Genomic DNA, 21,141 nt, shown 5'->3' with positions numbered 1-21,141 from the left:
TGACCTTTGTTGTTATTATTTATTTTATTATATTTTCAGTTGTTACAGACGGGACAGACATGACTGAGGGATAGGAAAGGGAGAAAGAAAGATGAAGGAAAAGAAAAACAGAAGGGAAGAGGGACAGTGAGAAAGGGCACTTAAAAAGAGAAAGAAGAGAAAAAAAGAAAAAGAAATCTCCTGGATCACCTGTTGAGAGAAAAAGAAGAGAAAACAAGCACCGACCCCTGAGGGCATCAGTTACCGGCCGGGAGTGTGGTGAGGGGAGATAGGCCTTTGGAGGGCCTGAGAGTTCCCAGAGAGGTGGAGTGTAAGACCCGACCTGACATATAAACACAAACATGCATTCCCACCCTCATGCACACATATACAAATACTCAGCACTCACCCAACGTAGGGATAGACATACATGGACACTGTACACACAATCACACTCCCCAAACAAACTCTATACCCCAGGTATACCCAGGAGATGTTACCTTTCCCCCCGGGTGGAGGCAAGCGGACCGCCCAAGGCTCCGCAGCAGCAAGGAGGCCCCGCATCCCAGATCCCAATCAGACGGCCAACACCGCTATTGTTAAATGTATTAATGTAATGTTTTCTGACTTACTTGACCCCCTTTTAGTTAACTTTTACTTACCATATACTTAATGCTGTGGCGTTAATAAAGTTTTGAAGAAAAAAAAATGTTTACATCCCCCCTACAGGAGCACGCGCTCAACTCAACTCTTTCTCCTATTGGCTGTTCTGATATGTAGCTCCACCCACCGCCGTACATACATTTAACTCATAGAAAAAGAGAAAAGAAACCAGTTTGATGCTGGCGGGGTTTTTCTTCACGTTTTTCTGAAACAGTAAAGTCTGAACTGTGTTTAACTGTGATGCAGAAAAATTCTCACTTATATCGTAATGCTTTATATATTTTATTTTATTATTTTATTCAGTAGTTTATCCTACTTCCAGTGGTTAGGCGTTTGACGCTAAAGCAGTGTGAATTTAAACGTAAGGTAAACAGTTGCAAGTATTCAACTTTGTTTTAAATGTTTTAATTAAAAAACATGATGGCTCCGATTGGGAGTATTTATAGGCATGCGCAACATGCACGTGTCGTAAACGTACGCGCAATGGCATCAGAGGCAGGTGACGAGACGACGGTAAGTTTGCAGCTGTCACTTTAAAGGGTAAAAGTAGTTCCGCTCTCTGCGGTTCATTTACACCGCTCACTCGTTTCTGTAGCCTTCGCACGCCGCGGTAGAGCCAAAGGGCATACTTAAAGTAACTCGTTATTTGTATTTAACTTTATTTTTAAGCAAGTGATTTGGCTATTCTCACCCTTGCTTTTCGACCCACAAAGCTCACGTTGGTTGAGTGACGTTTAAAAACAAGTGAGCAAAGTTTGCATCCTTGAATTTTAAATTGCAGCTTTCGATGAAGTGCACACTGATTGGATTAATGTCATGAAGCACAACAGATAAATTAACACCTGAACATGGGATAGAGTGTGGTTTAGGGTTCAATTCAAAGCACCTGGTCAATTATCCTGTGTAAAACCCTTAAGCCCCCCTCATTTCTTTATATTTTTTAACAACGTTTTGCAAATATGCATGGTAATACAGTGTATGCACAAGGAAAACACTTCTGGCCAGTTTGAAAGTTAATACTTGGAAGTCTTCATTCTTCAAGACAGCCTGAATTCACTTGAGCAAGTTTTATTTTAAGTTCTTCAAGTAGTCTTCAGGGATGGTTCTCCGGGCTTCTTGAAGAACATTCAAAGCGCTTCTTTGGATGCCAGCTTCTTTTTGTTCTCTTCTCTATCAAGATGTTTCTGGTCACTGTCATGCTGAAAAGTCATTCGACTCAGACGCCTTGCATATGATATTGAACGGTGGATAAAAATCTGATTCCTTTAATTTTGCCAAGATCTCAAACACCAAAGTCTGAAATTCAGCCCCAAGCCATGATGGAGGTTTAAGGGTGGCTGTAGATGCACTGTTGCCACTGATGTTAACTCTATGGATCAGCTAAAGGTAAAGCTGCATCTGTCAGGTTTTTCCTGGATTTTTTTTTTTTTTTTTTCCCACCTCATTTTATTTAGGCCTGCCGCTTTATTTGTCCTCCACTTGGACACATTTGCTGAATGGGAAGTTGTGGTTTAACAGACATTCCACTGAAAATGGTCAGGAACTAGAATGAAAACGAGAAATGCCCAGTTTCCAAGGAAAACCCTCGAACTATTGCTCAAGACAAGTTGAACAAGACAAAAAATCAGAAGACTGAGTCATTGGAAGCATAATGCAAAGAAAAGGCTGGCTCGAGGCTTTTAAACAGTACTGTTATAGATACAATGTTACTGCTGAGGCTTTCTGTTGCTGCATGATAGTACATTTCTGGATGTTTCCTTTGTTCAACATCCTGTGGTCAGAAATGAAACAACCTTTTAGCTGCAAGTCTGGAGCCTGCTGGAGTATGGTCCATGATTTAATGCTGATGATATATGTATTTAACTTGTATCAAAAATAAAAGCATTGTTCTGTAGTGTAAGGCAGGTGCAACCTCTTGTGGACAATATCTGCCATTTTACCTCTGAAGGTCAACTACCTTTGTTTGCCATTGACACTGACATTTTTTCATCTCTTCTTCAGATGACACTGGAAGAATCCATGGCACGACGGTATGACTACTTCTGAGGATTTGCGTTATTATTGTATTTTGAGGTGTGATTGGACTGTCGGACTGTACGGAGTTCAGTTTTGTGTCTTTGCAGTCGTCGCCTAAAGAGAAGAGAGAGGGAGACTTCATGGCTGGGACAAAAAGTAAGAGACACATCATTTGAAAGCATGGTTGTGACTTTAAGTCGCATAAAACGGTTCTCTACAGCCACTTCTGTACAGTTTATAACTTTGTTTTTTTAATCCTGCAGTACAGAAAAAGTGAGAACACACTGCATCAAAGGGTATGTCACCTTCTTGAAGTAAGAGTCAACAAATGGCAGATCATTGATAAAATGTGAGTGGATTTTCTTTTTAATTTCAGCTCAGAAAGCTTATTACGATCACTGCGAGGTCACCTCTCCAGGATGCAGTCCAGCCAGCATCGATTCCCTTAGTTGCCTCAAGCCGGCTGTTCTCGCTGCACCCTTACCTTGGGTATTTTCTTTCTTTTTTTTTTTTTTTCTTATGCTGACATCTTCTGCTGTTGATGCTTTTCTGTTAGACTGATTAGTTATTTTTAAACATGACAAAATAATCCATGCAAACTTTATTATTCAGATAATTCCATTGAAACCAGTGATGAGTCGTTGGCAGAAGACAGGCAGCTCAAAGTGCCTGTCTAAGCACACATCAAAGCTAACTCCATTATGAAGTTGATAAAACTATGCTGTAAAGATGACTTTGTTTTTGTTTGGTTCTTTTTATTCTGTAAAATATAACATTTTAACAAAATTGCAGTTTTATTACCCCTCAGCTATAAAAGGCTGATGGTGTGCTTTGGTCACTAGGGATGGTAATTGGAAAATTCCAAGGACTTGGAGTACTGGGAACATGATGGATACATTGCTTGCATCACCCTGCCAGGCGGGTAGTTTGTGAATGCAATAACTAGAACAAGGTGTTGGCATAGGATTTTCAAATGGATACCTAAGGTGTATCTACTAGTGGGCTGATGGGTAGCACTGGCAGCCTCCAGAGGTTGCTGCTTGACAGTGCGAGGTAACGTTAAAGAACTTCAAAAGCAGCAAAGTCTCGCATCAACTTTATGCTTTTTTCCCCCCATTAACCTTTAAAGGATTTACACATTTTCTCTTCACTTACTGCTGTAGCTTTAATTGACTGTGTATTACAGATGTGAGTCTTCCGATGAGGAGTGGGTGAGTATGATCGGCACGCCGAGGAACATCAGACGCAGCAGCGTGAGCTTCAGGGAGAGGCAGCCCCTGTTAACACCCAGAATGAGATCGATCATCCTCTACTGGTTAATGAAGGTTGTTGTGGTTGTTGTTGTGGTTGTTGTTGTGGTTGTGAAATTAGAATTTTCAGTAATATCGAAGCAGCATTGAATGTTATTTTTAGTGTTTGTAGCTAAAAATGATTTACTTGGAATACAGTCGTGAGTAGTGCAAATCAATCCAAATTAGAATGTGTAGATTAGCTGTCTCATCTAAATGACACATTAATAGGACTTTCATGATTGTTCCTGCAGGTGTGTGAGGCATACGCTGTTCACAGGGAGACTTTCTACCTGGCACAGGACTACTTTGACCGTTTTCTGTTGGTTGAGAGAAATCTTAAGTTGGGTGTGCTGCAGCTCATTGTGCTCACATGTCTTCTTATAGCATCAAAGATGGAGGTAAAATTACTGTTTAGTAGTTTCTTTTCTTTCTTTCTTTTTTTTTTTCTTTTTGTGTTAAATCTAAAATACAAATTCTTATTACTTATTCCAATGTTTTTATTTGCACTGTGGGTTTCTTGATGTTGCGAACAGGGATTAAAGTGCATTTAAGTGGGAACCAGTGGTGACTCTCTTGCTTGTGCGTGGCAGACCTGAACTGCTGTTGTAATTCAGCTTTACTGCGCTTCGACTGCATTCTTCATACGTATGTGGCTTCTTTCCACCCATTAGCCATAGCCTGCTGTCAAATACAGCAGAGTGAAAGGAAAGGGTAACATCAGATTAAAATTTTTAAATGTAGGATCGAAATTTGACTTGCTTGACTTTGTGTGAAACTACTAACTGGGTTGATTTAAAGGTACTAGAAAGGTGTTCCTGCCCACTTTAACCCCTGGTTGATTAAAGGTGTTTTATTTATTTTATAGGAATCTAAACCTTTAAAGATCTTGCATCTGTCACGTGTGGCTCATGGGATCTACCATGTAGAAGAATTCCGTCATATGGAGTTGGTCATTTTGAGGGTAATACTTTTAACTCACTATTCATCATATGCACCTGTTCCATTGTGCATTTTATAAATCAATATGCTTTTGTATGCTCTGCAGACATTGCGCTGGTACACTCGTCCTGAAACGGCTTTGACCTGGCTGAAGTTCCTCCTGCAGGTGATCGTCAGGAAAGAAAAAGCAAGCCTGCTTGAGCAGCCGTTTCCAAAAGATACTTACATGAGAAGTACAAATGTAGGTGTTTGAGTTCACTTATATTTAAGTCAACAGTTCTATAATACATCTACAAATAAGACTGTATTGCGAGAGAAATGAAATATCCTTGCTAACCTTGTATGTAGTGGGGAGTCTGTAGTTGCTCAAGGTGTTTTTGTTTTAGCTTTTAGATCTGTGCATCCTTGACGTGAACTCGATGGACATACCTTATCACGGATTGGCTGCCTCAGTCCTGTGTTATTTCGTGGACCAGGGACTGGTAGAAAAAGTTGCATGTAAGAGTTGGAGACTTAAAAAAACAGAAAGTAAAATAACTAAAAAATGTGGGAAAACGTGTTACACCTGACACACAGGAAGAACAAAGTTAATGTTTAAAATGAGAAGGCTCAACTCTTGAACATGTCAGGTTATTCAGTCTGTATGTTTGGTTTCTCTGTTTAGGTCTGCCCAGAGAACACCTCCAGCCATGTGTTGACTGGCTGGCCCCCTTTATGGATGCACTGGAAGACTTTGGCACAGTCACACATAAAGTGTTTCCCACAGTAAGAAGAGAAGACCAATACAACATCCAGGCAAACTTGGACTACATGTCCATTTTGGTTAGTGTCATATTTATTTATTTATTTATTTATTTTTTTTCTCCTTCCCCCTCTGTGGTCTTCCTTATAATTTAAGGTTGAAGTCAGACTAGAAAATGCAGTCGGGAAAATGATTGTTTAGCCATACAAAAGCAAACTCCTAAGATTTGAAATGTTTGTAGAAGCTATATAGAGCTTACAGATGGAAGCTGGTTTAATGCAGTTTGTGATGGCAGCAACCTGTGTTGCATCTGGCATACTAAGAGCTATAAATAAAGGGACTGGCATTGGATAACTCTTCTGACACATGATCTGTATTCGCTGACCACTTCAGTAGGTACATCTGCTCGACTGGTGGTCAACCTTGTACAATTGGTCAATCATATGGCAGAAACTGTGTGCATTTAGACATGGTCAAGAGGACCTACTGAAGTTGAAACGGAGCATCAGAATAAGGAAGAAGCTTTATTTTAAGTGACTTTGATCATGACGTGTTTGATGCCAGGTGGGCTGGTCTGAGTATTTCGAAAACATTGATCTGCAGTATGACATTCATACTGCTTTGCCTTCTTGTTTGACACGCTGTCAGTTTTTTACAACAGTTCCAGAAACAAGAATGCAAAGTCAAAGCTAAGAGCAGTGGTATGAGACACCATACCTCTGCCAATGCTGAGGAATTTGAAATGAGGTTTACTTGAATCTGTGTGAGTAGTGTTGCCTATCATTCTATTTGGTTGCCCACTTCTGTGGACGGAAATTCAAATGGATCACTCGTTTACAGTACTGTGCTAGTATGAACCCAGAATTCTGCAGCCTTTTAGTTATTGAATGATGTCGTCACTCCTTTGCCATTCTTAAACTTCATTGGGGGAGATGGCAGAGCTTTTGACATTAGCCATAAAAAACAAACAAACAAACCCTGGACCATGTTTCTGTATTGCAGAATGAAACCCTGAATGCACAATTTCAGGGTAAAAGCATTTCTTTGATTTTAAGAAAATATATTTACTTTTGGTATAAAGTGAACATTTGAACAACTTATTTTTCCCAGCTGACACACGTGAAACTGCTCATTTGTAGAAGTCTTATTTTGCAGAAAGGAATGAAACTCTAAAGGTTTCTTCCCCCCCCGGCATATTTATTCTGTTTAAAATGAAATATTATTTTTAATTAAAAAAAAAAAAAGACTAAAGATGAATGAGACTTGAATTCCAAGTTGTTACCCTTACAGTGTCGATAAATTGCTTCCGTTAATTTTTAGGATGTTGCTCACAAGGCAATAAAAGGCAATTCTCCTACAAATGATGTGGAACCGCTCGATGCCACCTCGTACAGAGGGAGGATCTACGTACCTGGGCAAGGACTTACGTCTTCAGAAGATGAAGTTTAACAGAGTCTGAAGGTGCTGATTGCAGTTCTATCTGAAACTTTCCTGAGATTTCCTGCAGAGATGGCTGCAAATGTCCAACTCAGACTGATCTGACAGAGTTGAATGCTGAATCAAAATAAATTGTGTCGTAGTCTTAGTATGCCATAGTGTGAGAATAGTTATTGTTAGTTTAGAGTTGAATAGTTGTCACCCCCACCCACCCCCGCATCTTCCCCTCACCACAAATAGTAGTTCTTGACGTATTCAATCCATTAAAAGACGATGTAGGAGATCTAAACTGTTAACTGATATTTGAAGGCCACTCTTCTTCTAGCCACTTTTTTGTTTTCCCTCATTTTTGGCTTTTAAGGTTTTATTTCAGAAAAATGCAAAGTTCAAAAGTTTGTAACCTGAAGGTGAATTTTTAGAAAATTGTGGGATGCATTTTTTTTTTTTTCTCTTTTTAAATGAAGAAATGTTGTGTGCTGCTGTCCAGCAGCCAAAGTATAGTAAAATGAATGCTGTACCAGTGTGAATTTTTAAAAACCCCAAACAGAAAGCATTAACTGAACCAGGTCCTGATGTGATTAACTCAGGGCATTTTGATTTTATAAGTTTATTGCAAAAGATGAAAATAATACAAATTACCATGTACTTGTTACCACAAAATAAAATATTCATCCCCACCCTGTGAAATCTGACAGTGGTTCGTGTGTTTACTAAAAGTACAGTTTGGCCATCGCCTGCAGGAATCTCTTCTTCCTCTTCTGCGCAGCCAGCTGCAGCACTTCCTCTGGATTACTGGTGTTCAGTTCTGTCTGTCCAATCGCTTTTATCTGAAGGGTTGGGAGAAGACATCGGTTATGTTTTTGTTATGAGAATTCTTATTGAAATATACAAAATCCTACAGGTTCTACACTTCCAAACATTTTATATAAATTCTTTATTGCAGTCCATACACCTGAACGTTTAAGGTTACTCAGTGTGTTTAAGTCTCTCTCCCACAGCCTAATAAAAGCATGTGGAAATCTCTTTAGTTTATATAAATTAAATTTGAATATTAATTGATGAACCTCCTTGAAACGTTACAGATCAACTTTCTAATCTGTTTCATTTAGCTGCAGTTCCAACAGTGTAAAATAGACGTGGCAGCAGATTAGGACTCTAAAAACCTCTGTACACCTTTCACCAGCTGAATGCAAAGTCCACTGAGGATGTGACTGAGCTGCACTGCTCTAATTGCAGATAATTATATTTCACTTGTATACTGTGAAATTGATGCTTCCAGATTTTAAAACCATAACTCTGAATATAACCTGCTACAGACTAGGTGGCACATTCAGCTTAAGTTACCATAGAGATCTGGGCAGGTAAAGAGTTGAGCTCTAACTTTAAGCTCAACATTGCTCAGTAACTCTTGTTTCACAATGCATGTCAGATTAAATTTGACCTTTTATGCCTCACAAGTATTTTATTTTTATTAGACATTAACCAGTCTGCTTATGTGGGTGCTCATTGACAAGCGTTAGCTGGTCGTCACTTTGTTGCCGGTCTCTTCCTGCATTATTCTTCTATGATCTTATTGCATAAAAGAGAAGTCATAAATCTATACGTATGAGATGCTTTTCAGGTCGCAGCCTTTCGTGCTATAAGCTGTAGGGTTATAAAGACTTACCGCTATTTGTCTCTTCTCAGTCTCTCCTCGTTTGTGGTGAATATCTGAGCAAAAAAAATCAGGAAGCTAAACAGACACTGGAGAGAATGTATTCCTTGAAAAGAAAAACTAAGTTTTAGCCAACAGTGATTATTGTTACATGAAGGATACGTGTGAGATATTCCAGGATGGTGACGTCCCAGATGTAGTCGTAGAATGAGTCCATGGCGTCGTGACTGTAATGTGAGAGGATACTAGCTGTTATTAAGAATGGCTCTGTGGGTAATGTAATGTGTCCTCCAGGGCCGTACCTGTTCTGCTCCTGAAGCGCTTTGAACGCTGTCATGTAGTCGACTTCTCTCAGAAACTGGCACAGAACAGCAACCTGACGAGAATCAGAGATGTCACATTACTTCCAACTCGCTACATCTGTAAGACACCAGTCGGCTTTATACTTTAGCGGAGGTGCACGGAATAATGAGGCAAACAATGGTATTGGTTGATTTGCCTTATTGACTCTCATCAGCAAATAAAGCTGATATATTTTCTCTCATCAGGGTCTATCATTATTATACTGTTATATTGATTTTGTTCTGCTAAATGTTCAAAGAAGGGACGAGGAGCTTTCTAGCTTTTATTGATGAAATTATACTGGGGAAAACAAAGTGGGCACTTGCATCAATCCAACAATATGTTCATTAATTCCTCAGCAGCTAACATTAGTTCACTTTCTCAAATAGGCAGTTTGACCTCTGACCTGTGTGTGGCAGTTCAGCATTGAACAGCATTTAATCATCCTCTTCAGAACCTAAAATAAAAACAGGTGTGTTACTGTTAGGCGAGTCAGTCGGCTCTCATATCTCTCAAACTGCAGAGGCTCACTATGGAGTGCACTCTGGTATTAGTCGGTGTTTTACCTGGTCAGTGTAGATGTCGGGGGGGACGGCTTTGGTGAAGAAGTCAGAGCACACAGCTCCAGCCTGCAGGTAAAGGTTCAGAGCTGCAGAGTACTGATTGGTCACTACAAAGGGAGAAACGAAAGTTGTTATTAAAGCTGCGGGTGGCTGTGTCTGAAAATGCTTTCTTAAGGGAATGTTTCGCAATTGCTGTGAAATTTCTTTTAAGTCACTTCAATCTTATTTTTCCTTTCTGTCCAAACGTCAAGTACATTGGTGGAAAAACGTCAGCCTTTGTCTAAGGAATGACAACATTTCACTGATTCAGTGAAGAAAGTTCTCTGAGTTGAAGAGATGTGGTGATTGTTCTTACCAAAGTAGATGTCGGCTTGTGTGATAAGCCATGATTGGTTATTGGGGTTTAGAGTGAGAGCATAGGAAACCAACTCCTTGACTGTCACAGCCACAGCTTCCACATCCACTGCCTGTATGCTGCTCAACACACAGATCGGAACATTTAGTTTTTCGTGCTGTGTACATGCTGTTAAAGGGGATGTTTTTCCTTATGTCCTCTCATATTAACAGTTACAGTCATAGTGCAGCTGCTTTTGATTGTTTATGATGTCAGAGAGAGATGATATCCCCTAATATCAAACTGTTTGTGAAGGCTAGCCAATCAGAAGAAAGTTGGCTTGACGACAAAGGAATGAAAACAGCTTGGTTCACACAGAGGATGAACTGAGGAGCATCAGTACAAGTCAAATAAGGATTATTCTGAACTGTGAGTCATGCAAAGCTGCTCTAGTAGAGTCTAAACTAAGAACGTAATAAACAGATCTGTAACTGCAGATAACCTGACAGCTTTTCATGCACAGTGTACTTCCTGTAACTTTTTCACAAGAAAAGTAACCTCTGCTTATAAGCTGTTAGTGTGAAGAGGCATCAACACAATGAATAAAGAGTAAAATGACAATGTACAAGCAGGGGTGCAGGAGTCAAACTAGTCCAAACCACAGATATTCACTCAACTCAAAATTCTTATTTCTTATTTTTTCAGTAGCTCAAACAAGCTTTAAAAGATCCTGTAACTAAGTCCGACCAGTGCAGTGTAGCAGAAACAGTTGGTGCAGCTAAAACAAACAGATGAGGTAAAATAGAAAAGTCGTTCCTACTTTGGAAGAGAAGATGGCCAGATGGAGAGATGTTCTGCAGTAACTTCATTTACAATGTCATCCTAAAGAAGAAGAAGAAAAAACAAGGGGCTGAAGATGCAGACAGAAACTACAGCAGCACTGAAATCCCTCAATTTTTCCATTTTACTGTGTTCTATTTATGAATTCAGAGTCATACCCTGACTATACTGTGGAGTCTCACAAACAGTGAGATCAGAGTCGTCAGCACCAGTGGCTCCTGTAAGAATAAGACAAATCACAAGGTAAACAGCTAATTTATTCTTCCACAGTGTGTTTAAGTTGGTATGTGGTGATACTTACTCTAATTTTCTTGGTGAAAGTGATGAATTTGCTCCTGGAGGAGTCACGTTAAGAAAACAGAATGAGTGTGACGCTACATGAATCTCAGACATGTTGTAATGTTTCTAAATCCTGTGAAATCCTAAAATGACATCATACCTGTGCAAGATGCCCATGGAGGACTCTCTCTGTTTAATGAGGCCAATTCGGCCGTCGCTGTTCCTCTTGTGTTGGATGGAGATGCTGCAGATCTGAACCACCACATCCCAGAGCTCCTTGGCGGTGCGCCGACTTTCTTTAGGACCTGGAAGCTCCTTACACGTGGATGCCAGGAGCTGACCAAGCTATCGGGACAAAACAGGACAAATTTAATAAAGAAAAATGCAAAAATACTGGCGACCGCTAGACACACCTATGGTATCGGTTTCAAAATCCTACATCACCTTGTTCTCGAGACATCGCATTGTAATTTATTGGAAATCCCACAGTACCTAAATATAACCAAATCAATCCTGAGAGAGAATACGCTCTCTCAGACTTTCATGTGTCTTGGTGGAAAAATTTTAAGTGGATCTGGTACCACAACTTATTTTTAAATGAATTTAAACCAACTTATTAATTAGTTCATTACGTAATCACTCAAGATTTTTAGTTTTCTTATAGAGCTGTGACTTCTGAGTTGCAGAAGAGTGTCTCAGCTGCCTCAGCTGGGATTTAAATAGCCTTAAACCTTACAGACAGTCAGCTACTGTGTCGATAACTTTGCTATAATTTCATGTTGGTGAATATCAGAAATAGCATCACTGGAGCTGCTAGAAAGAGAAAATTTCATGAAAGTGTTAAAAAAAAGAAGCACACAGACGTGTTACCTTGATGTACGGGTTGTTCATGACCAGAGACGGCGACACCTGCAGAGTCAGGTAGTCGTTCTCCCTCCAGTTCAACATGAAGGCGACACACTCCTCTCCCACCACCTGACGTAGAGGCAGATCTGGAAACAAAGACCAGGAAATCCTTCACTGCACCTCCAGAATTGGTGCTATATAACAAGGCCTAGAAGCTGTTTATTCTGCTTTATCGGTAACTGAAGTTTTTATGGATAGCAGACATACGTCTATTTTTACAGTGAGATACATGCTACTCTTGCAGAAGTATCCTAATAGTGCCTTTTTTTTTTTTTTTAAAACAAATGTTTCTAGCTGCAAGACCAGATCTGTAACTTCTTGTAAGTGACATTAGTTTAGTACATTTGTTTACTGGGGCCCTAGAAATAGATTTTATAGTAGTATATGAAGCCTGATCCACAATGATTTTCTCCCATCACAGACTTAACCTGAAGATGCTGACACTGGAGTGACTCCACTCGCTGCTGTTCACTCACCATGAATCCTCATCTCTAGGTAACCTCTGACCCTGCTGACCAAGTCAGGGGGCGGCCGCTCCTTGCTCCCCTCGGCCGCCATCGCCTCGTGTGCGCGGACCTCCAGCAGCAAGATCTCATTCAGCATCACCTGCCTCAGCTTTGGGGAAAACTCTGTGACGAGCTCCAGACAGGCTGAGAAAAGCTGCCGTGCATGGGCGAAGTCCTGAGGAAAACATGCTCCATGTATTAAGCAGTTAAAAGTGATGCTCTATGATTGGATAACAACGTTTAATTATTAAAATAACATTTATGCCCCACTGAGCGTTGATAATGGCTCAGACCTTTATTGAAATGCAGTGGAGTCCTTTGGCCATGAGGATATAAACCAGGTCCTTGGTCAGGTTGTCTTTAATGCCGAGGATCACATTAATGTAGTCTGGAGGAACCTCCCACTGTTCATATAAACAGGAAGTGGTAGGTTAATTCAGATCATCTTGGTTGGTTTCGTGTGTTAGAAGTAAGGATTGAAAATTATTCCAAATGTGTATATATATATATGTGTATATGTGAGAAACTGTAGTCCAGCACAATCCAAGATATCTTAAATGCATTAATGTTGAGCTCATGTCTCTGACCTTGCTGTTGACCCTCCAGAAAGGTCGTTCAGCCAGGCCGTGGAGTTCAATGAGGATCTGTCTGATCCTGCGTGGCTCCAGTGAAAGGATGAGCTGCTGCTCCAGCTGGCCAATGTTCACACTCGCTGAAGCTGTGAAGAAGTGAACCAAACCTCAATATGTCTCATGGTTTTCATGTGGAGAAGCGGCAGTGTTATGTAGCAGAAGTGTACAAAAGGCCAGCCAGTTCGCAGAACTCACGAACGGAGCCACACCTGCGGAGTAAGATATCAGCATACTGTTGCTGTTTAGCCAATGAGCGGTGAGGCAACCCGTTCTCTTCACCAATCAGAAGAGGGTTAGACTTCATCATTTCTTCACTACCAGACACACTGGACCCACTACAGTTCGCTTACCGTCCAAATCGTTCCACAGACGATGCCATCTCTCATCTCCTCCACACATGACTTACTCACTTGGACACTAGAAGGGGGAATTATGTTAAAATGCTCTTCATAGACTACAGCTCTGCATTTAACACCATAATTCCCTCCACACTCACCACCAAGCTGGAGCATCTGGGACTCAGCTCATCTATGTGTCAGTGGATCTCCAACTTCCTAACTGGCAGACCACAGGCAGTAAGGATGGGCGGACACGTCTCAGCCTCCACCACTCTCAGCACTGGAGCCCCCCAGGGGTGTGTTCTGAGCCCCCTGCTGTACTCTTTGTACACATGACTGTGTGGCCACTACCAGCTCCACCACCATCATCAAGTTTGCTGACGACACCGTCGTGGTGGGCCTGATCTCTGATAACAACGAGACGGCCTACCTGAAGGAGATTAGGAATCTGGAGAACTGGTGCCAGAGGAACAACCTCCTTCTAAACGTCAGTAAGACAAAGGAGCTGATAGTGGACTTCAGCACTAAGCAGGAGAGGAACTACCAGACCCCTGTCATCAACGAGTGCCCAGACCCCTGTCATCAACGAGTGCCCAGTGGAGAGAGTGGACAGCTTCAAATACCTCGGAGTTCACATCACGCAGGACCTGTCGTGGTCCTGTCACATCAACACCGTGGTGAAAAAGGCCCGTCAGCGTCTCTACCACCTCAGACGCTTGAGAGACTTCCAACTGCCCTCCAAGGTGCTCAGGAACTTTTACTCGTGCACCATAGAGAGCATCCTGACGGGAAACATCTTAACCTGGTTCGGGAACAGCACCATGCAGGACAGACGAGCTCTACAGAGGGTTGTGCGGTCAGCTGAGCGCACCATCCGCTCAGAGCTCCCTGACCTGCACTCAATCTACAGCAGGCGGTGCTGGACCAAGGCCAGGAAGATCGTGAAGGACCTCAGCCATCCCAACAACAGACTGTTCTCTCTGTTGAGGTCAGGAAAGCGATTCCGCTCCCTGAAGACCAACACAGAGAGACTGAGGAGGAGCTTCTTCCCGCAGGCGATACGGTCTCTCAATCACACCACCACACAGTACTGACCCACACATATGGTTCTTACACACACACTGGACATTCTGGACATTGTTTTCACTTCATCACTTAAATCACTTTAAGTATATTTGCACTGCACAAGACATAATGTGGATTGCACAACACTGGTCACTATATTCTTCATTTCCAGTTAATACTTGTACAGCTGCTGTTATTGTGTATATTTATTTATTTATATTTCTTCATACATTCTTATATAGTTCTATACTGTGAATTGTGTATTTTGTTGTACAGTTATTTTATTTTCAACTTTAATTTATATATTTTCTTATTCTTTCCCAGTTAAATTTACCCTTTTTAATTTTTCATATTTATTTCCTACCTTATTCATAGCCTTTTCCTTTTTTTTTTCTTTCTTTAGGTCACGAGCAGTTGTCTAAGCATTTCACTGCATATCATACTGTGTATGACTGTGTACGTGACAAATAAAAATTTGAATTTGAATTTGAATTTTGAAGACACAATTCTACCTCATCATTATGCACACGTCGACGCAGAGAGTTCGGTCGGAGCTGCAGGTGGGAAGAGTCAGCAGAGTTTTACTCACCGTGTGGATTTTCGTTCCTTCTAATGCTGTTAGCGGTGTGCGTCCATGAGACTGTAAGTTTCTGTGTTCTATCGTGTTTGTTCTTTGCTGCGGCCATTATCCTCCCTTGTTTAACCGAATGTTACTGCCGTTTACTGCGAAGAAGCCTCTGCCGTGCGGTCATTAAGGGACCGTTACTAATTTCTCATGTTAGCTCTAATGTAAAGTGCCTAGTTAGGATTTATGTAAATAGTAAAATGAGCATTTGTTGACACGATCTTTTTTTGGTTGAATGTTCCACTATCCAGTATTGTTTGTATTGTTGTATTACACATTTAATTCACTCTGTTCACATAATTATGGAAGACTTTTATGTTCTTTCCAACAGAAACCACACCATCACTCACCACACGGCATATAGCATTTTACAGCCTGTTAAATCCCCTCACTCACATTATGGATGTGTGCTTTGGATTCTTGTTAAATAAATGAGTGAACGGCAGATACCTGAGTGGCAGTGGATTTTGTGGATACGCCATCTGTTCTTATCGGACAACCCTGTTGAGATTGTGGATTCATAGAGTCAGCACCTTATCATCTACATCATTCATAGTCAGGAGGTCAAGTCCATCCCTCTTAAAGTGACCTCCTCCATTACAAGAAGTCTCGGCCACGTACCTGGAATGTCGTAGAAGGAAGGCAGAGGTTTGGCACTGAGGTTGATTGTGGCCGACCTCTTCCTCATCTGCTCCACCAGGACCTTCCTCTCTTCCTCCTTCAGCAGCTCCATGAAGAGCTTATGGGATGACACCACAAACACCAGAGACAGGTCCTCCAAGCTTTCACACAGAGTCCTGCACCATAAGAGGTTTAGAAGGAAGACAAAGTCTTCATCATCATCATCAAGTATAGAATTTGAATAATGTATTGTTGCCCGACATCATCTCTGTAGCAGACCCTTGATAACCTCCTATATAATTGTCCAATGCATGGAAAACAGTGACTCTGACTCACTTCAGGAAATTAGCCATGTTTCTTCTGGACGCCTCAGATGGACGGTCTTTTTCCAGCGAGCGTGTGCACACCTGCAGGACAAACAAAGTCTGACTGTAATCTGCAGTGGCTTTAAACAACTTTTACTACATGAAAGAAAAACTGTTCTTAATATAATACTGAAGTAAAAACCACAGGTCACAATTTACTGAGTTACCTCTAAAATGAAGTCCACCACTTGTTTGCTAGGCTTAAGGAGCAGCTGCTGAAAACGCACGCTGAGGATCTCTCCTTCCAGAGTGTCGCGGACGGCGTTGCAGACACAGAGTTTGTGACACACCTCATCCAGGCCTGATTCCCTGCAGGGAGATGGGATGTTACACAAAAATATGAATGCATAAAATGCTTTTACAAGACTATTTTACAAAATTATTGACTATTTAATGGTATATATCAGCTTCACATGTGTTAACCGATTCCAGCTGTTGGCTTAAAGGTGAAAATTTGTGGTCCACAAAGAAACCACAGAAACTGTATTTCCACAAGTAGAATGAGTGAAAGAACAGACCATAACAACTCTCTATGGATCAGTGACTGAAGTCTGTGCTAGCTGCAGTGCGTGCAGAGACGTTTGATTTTGTTGTTTCCTCACCCTTGTTGGACTTTATACAAGAACTCCCGGAGAACAGACCGTCTGAAGTGGTTTGGCAAACTGCGCGATATGTTGTCTTTGATGAAGGCTTCAATGACGGCCTGCAGAGAATTAAAGTGGAGTTTACAAACCATTTTTTGCCCCCTATTTGTGATGTCAACCTACTTCTGCCTAAGCAACACAACACTCATAAGAATGCAGTACTCAAATCTCTCCAATGTGTTTGCTCTGACCGGGTAGTTGTGAGCCCGGATCAGGCTGTTAATCTGGTCGTAGGGTGTCGTCTGGGGGTCAGAGGGGTCACAGTCTCCGGTCAAAGCTCTACAGGCGTTCCAGTATCCAGCCAGGCGCTTCTCATCCAGGTGAACATGAACTGTTGAGTCTAGCTAAAAGGCGTAGAGAAAAAGGTAAACTGAACCACTGCTAAAGCTCCATGTCAGCAGCTTTTGTGAGAAAAGTTACATCTTGTGGCTCTCCTGAGAAAGTTAAATCATACTGTGTCATTGAAGCTGTGATAAAATATGATTACCTTCTTTAAAAGTTCCTTTGTCTGTCTGAAGTGATCCCGAGCCTTCTCATAGATTGGCAGGTCTGTGCAGCCTTGATGGAAGAAAATGCCTCCTAAATCATAATGCACCTGAAACACAAATCCTTCTATTACTCCAAAGAAAAATTCACTTTTTTTCCAGAAGGATTAGAGTTCTAGAAAGACAGCGCTGTGCACTCAGCCAACCTGGCAGTGCAGCTCATCGGCGCTGATGCGAAGCCCTGCGGTCGAAGACTCTGTCTCTCCGTTGGCAGCAGTGTCTGCGGCCAGCAGGTCCAGAGTCCTCATGGTGTGAACGTAGAAGTCTTTCTTCAGTCTCACAGCTCCTTCCAGCACACTGATGGAATCAGCCGCCTGCTCCTTTAGCTGAAGGAATGAAACATTTTAAAAATAGTATCAACTTCTGCTGTTAGTTTATCTGAAATTTAAATGACATGTCTAATAATATAATTAATAAGGTATAGTTTTATGTACTCACAGAGTATGTATGGATCATAAAAAAGGTGCTTACTCACCACAGTGAGGATGTTTTCAGTCATTTCTTTCTCCTGCTGTACAATATTCAACCTAAATCAGGGCACAACAGAAGCATTCAGTGGAATACATTCACTAAATTTGCAAAATTAAGCCTGGATGTTGGTATTTTTACAAAGAATTAGATGAGCACAAGTACATTTTTTTTATTTATTGTGTATATTTACACAATAAAATATTTTAATTTTAAAATAAGATGAAAGTGATCTGTCTCAATGAGAATTTTAAATTAATATTTTGTGACTAATTAAAGCCAATCAGCAAATGAATGTGGGTAGAACAATGTCTCAATGTTTTCAGAAGTCTGAATGTCTGGCTGGCAACACAAAAACACAATCCCAGAGATTTAAAACTGAAACAGCGTCAGATGTGCTTCTAAAAGTCTTTGAGGGGCTAAAACTCCAGCACAGGAGCAGAGCGGTAGGCAGGTGGTAACATAGCATAACACAAATTTGAAAATAAAAACATGTAAGTGTGGATGCAATAAGTGATAAAGGGGAGGAAGAGGAAGGAGAAGGACTTACATGTTTATCTGGTGGGGTCCAGGTTTGGTTTGTTTCTCTGGAAAGCTGCTCAGCACAATTGTTCTGATGGCCCTTTAACAGACAAAATATAAATGAGACTAATCAGTGGTTAATTCTCTGCCACGATCTCTATTCATGCATCCTCTTTTAATCTACATTTACAGTTTAAGACTTGGATACAAACATAAATAAACACTTCCATAGTCCATTTTACTAGTTTACCACTGAGCTCATGACAGCTGCTTTCGGAGAGAGTCATCTCACTCACCAGCGGTTGTAGATGATGACAGCCATGGCAGTGGTGGGAGGAAGAGTAGAGAGGTCCAGGTCCACATGTTTCACCCCTGGCGGCACTTTGCTCACACACAGGAGTTCATTCAGCAGCATGTTTAACACAGGAATGGTCAATCTGCAGAGCAGGTATTAGAGAATTGCATAATAGGAATTTTTGTTAAATTACACGCTGAGACATATTCCACTTGGCTTTTTCGTAAAGACACTCTGATAACGAAAGATGTCCATCTAAAACACTCTGACTCACCCTTTCTCAAGCACCTCAAGATCCCATTTCATGTGAGCAGCTACTTTCAGTGCAAGCAGCTTCAATGTGCGGTTCCGACGGTTGTCGGCTGGAGGCTGGACCTGATTCTGCTCATTCACTGATGGCTTCGACGCCTGCTCCAGGAACTGGATGATGAGCTGCACTGGTGCTGGGTCTGCAGAAAGAACAGTTATTAACAAGCATTTACAAGTCCATGAGATGTCATTAAAAATAAACGATGGACTCACGAGTAAGGCTGAACAAACCTGGGTTTGATTTCTGCAGGTGTTTCTCCAGCAGGCTGTCGTCGAGGAGAAACTCAAACCAGGAAGTCTGAAGAGGCGTGCCAGGCCGACTGCTGGTCACAGCGGCCACACGGTCTGCTGCTTCTGCACTCATCCTCGTCTGCAGATATGCAGATATGAACATCAGCTTTATTTAGAATGGATCTTAAGGATAAATATAAAGTGTTTGGGGTTTTTAATATAAGTTCTTTGTCAGTAAAAACCACATAATGTATTTATTTTTATTTCTATTATATTTATACACTAGATTAGTTCACTCATCTTAAGGAGTACTGGTGTATAAACAGGTGACTGTAAGGTTAACAGTACTACCTTCTCTTGGGGATTTTTGTCAGGAAAAATGAAATGATCATTTGTTCTTTTAACTTTAAACCAACCAGAACCAGGCAAAGATAATCTGCTCCACCAGGACCTTCCTCTCTTCCTCCTTCAGCAGCTCCACGAAGAGCATCAGAAAGTAATAAAAAAAAAATGGCATCAAGTTACTGCTGCTAAAGCTTCCAAACACTACTGAATCATATGTTGCACTTAGTTTTTCTTTCTTTTCCACATGACTGTATTTGTAATATTGAACAGTTGGGGCCTTTTGATGTACATTAAACCTTTGATACTTAATTAAAAACTCTGTAATTACGTTTCACTCTTTGAAATTAAGTATATTTACAATCATGTAATGTTACTTTCACTCGTTAAAAATCTTGGAGATGGTAAATATATATAAAATTTCATATTTTGTGAACAAAAATATTTATAGTTTCAAAATAATTGTAACTATTATTAGATATTTACTTCCATAATAGGTTAGATAGCTTCACCTGTCAGAGGAGCCAACACTAAAATTTTCAGTAGTTGTTTAGAGAGCTCTAATCATTTTCACGGGGCGTCCTAACTGGGCGGGGGCATAAAATTTACCCATTGAATCTACAAGAATGCACGCTTACAGATGATGTTTCGGGCTGCCACTGTAAACAAACCAAACGCACTCCACCTTCCTATTCTGTGTTATGTTTGGAGCCAGGAGTCTTTTGGCTAATATTCCGGCTAGCCGTCTAGATTTTGGCGGTTGTTCCGCGCATGTAGGGACCAACTGTCTTACCTTAACGGGGCACAGTGATCGTTCAGAAGACAGGAGGGCAAAATGTGCACCAAAATGTCAAAATTAGGAGCTGGACCAGCTACACTAACTGATTCTCTCATAATTCATTGTGCCCTGCGCCATATCTCCTTCGTAATTCCGGTTCCGCTTCGTCGCCAAGGACACACAAAAATGCGCCATGATTGCGCATACTTATGCCGCGTTCAGGTCCCATTGGTTCAATTCGTATAAAACTTTAGGGTCGGACGAGTTATTTGCACGGACGTTAAAACGTCTGACAGTGAATTTAGAAATAGAAAAGAAAAATAAGACCTATACTATAAACTTAACTCAATCATTTAAAATGTTTGTCGGGATTTACTTTCACTTGTAAACCAAACTATAAACACATAATGCGAAAATTTGCTCATTTAGGCAGTTTATAGTGCAACTATGAGATTGCGTAAGACGTTAACCATAGCTAACCTTAAGGTAACCTTAGGTAAATGTGAAATAAAAAGCGAGCAAGAGCACAAAATAAAGCAGAATGCGCTCAATCGTCTTGTTTTCCATTCTACCGATAGGCCCTGAATGCAGCATTATGCTTACTGCAATTTTGGCAGTTAATGACAATGAAAATAAAAGACTGAAATTACTACAAACTGCTTTTTATAATGTAAAAATTGCCTGCAGTTATTATCTTGCATTCATGAGTCTTCTCTGTGGTCTCCTGCTTGACAGCTCCATCTCTAAAATCCTTTATCTCATAAATCCACTATCCTTCATATGCACCAAACCATCTCGGGCTTGCCTCTAACTTTGTTTCCAAACCACTCAAGCTGAGCTGTTCCTCTGGAATACTCTCTTCTAATGTT

General features: G+C 40.9%; 2 protein-coding genes across 3 annotated transcripts; one reads left to right on the top strand and one right to left on the bottom strand.

Annotated features, from left to right (window-relative positions):
- The first annotated feature begins 1,089 nt into the window (after window positions 1–1,089).
- Window positions 1,090–7,728, top strand: LOC120726613 (G1/S-specific cyclin-E3-like). The gene is made up of 12 exons (XM_040020323.1): window positions 1,090–1,155; window positions 2,644–2,672; window positions 2,766–2,814; window positions 2,922–2,954; window positions 3,035–3,147; window positions 3,845–3,983; window positions 4,202–4,348; window positions 4,816–4,911; window positions 4,996–5,130; window positions 5,276–5,387; window positions 5,554–5,711; window positions 6,952–7,728. Exons 1-12 carry the CDS (start codon window positions 1,126–1,128, stop codon window positions 7,078–7,080), a joined length of 1,170 nt encoding a protein of 389 aa, XP_039876257.1. The 5' UTR covers window positions 1,090–1,125; the 3' UTR covers window positions 7,081–7,728.
- ints8 (integrator complex subunit 8) lies at window positions 7,666–20,446 on the bottom strand. 2 transcript variants are annotated; one of them, XM_040020314.1, is made up of 29 exons: window positions 20,288–20,446; window positions 19,153–19,291; window positions 18,887–19,061; window positions 18,614–18,754; window positions 18,346–18,417; window positions 17,803–17,854; window positions 17,474–17,653; window positions 17,270–17,377; window positions 16,974–17,126; window positions 16,741–16,841; window positions 16,306–16,447; window positions 16,110–16,180; window positions 15,774–15,949; window positions 15,603–15,653; window positions 13,080–13,210; window positions 12,786–12,896; window positions 12,463–12,667; window positions 11,951–12,072; window positions 11,241–11,425; window positions 11,103–11,136; window positions 10,960–11,019; window positions 10,782–10,843; window positions 9,983–10,101; window positions 9,631–9,734; window positions 9,471–9,521; window positions 9,025–9,098; window positions 8,885–8,949; window positions 8,735–8,778; window positions 7,666–7,895 (listed from the first exon to the last, which is right to left on the bottom strand). In XM_040020314.1, the coding sequence occupies exons 2-29, from the start codon at window positions 19,283–19,285 to the stop codon at window positions 7,779–7,781; spliced, it is 3,039 nt and encodes a 1,012-aa protein (XP_039876248.1). In that variant the 5' UTR covers window positions 19,286–19,291; window positions 20,288–20,446; the 3' UTR covers window positions 7,666–7,778. The 2 variants fall into 2 exon arrangements, with proteins under 2 accessions (XP_039876248.1, XP_039876249.1); XM_040020315.1 differs by lacking the exon at window positions 15,603–15,653 and having other exon boundaries at window positions 20,288–20,445.
- Window positions 20,447–21,141: the final 695 nt, after the last annotated feature.

The sequence above is a fragment of the Simochromis diagramma genome, unplaced genomic scaffold (genome assembly GCF_900408965.1).
Source record: "Simochromis diagramma unplaced genomic scaffold, fSimDia1.1 OVJJ01000753.1, whole genome shotgun sequence".
Lineage (NCBI taxonomy): Eukaryota > Metazoa > Chordata > Actinopteri > Cichliformes > Cichlidae > Simochromis > Simochromis diagramma.
The sequence above is the reverse complement of the archived record's forward strand: the minus strand, read 5'-3'. Positions and strand labels throughout refer to the sequence as shown.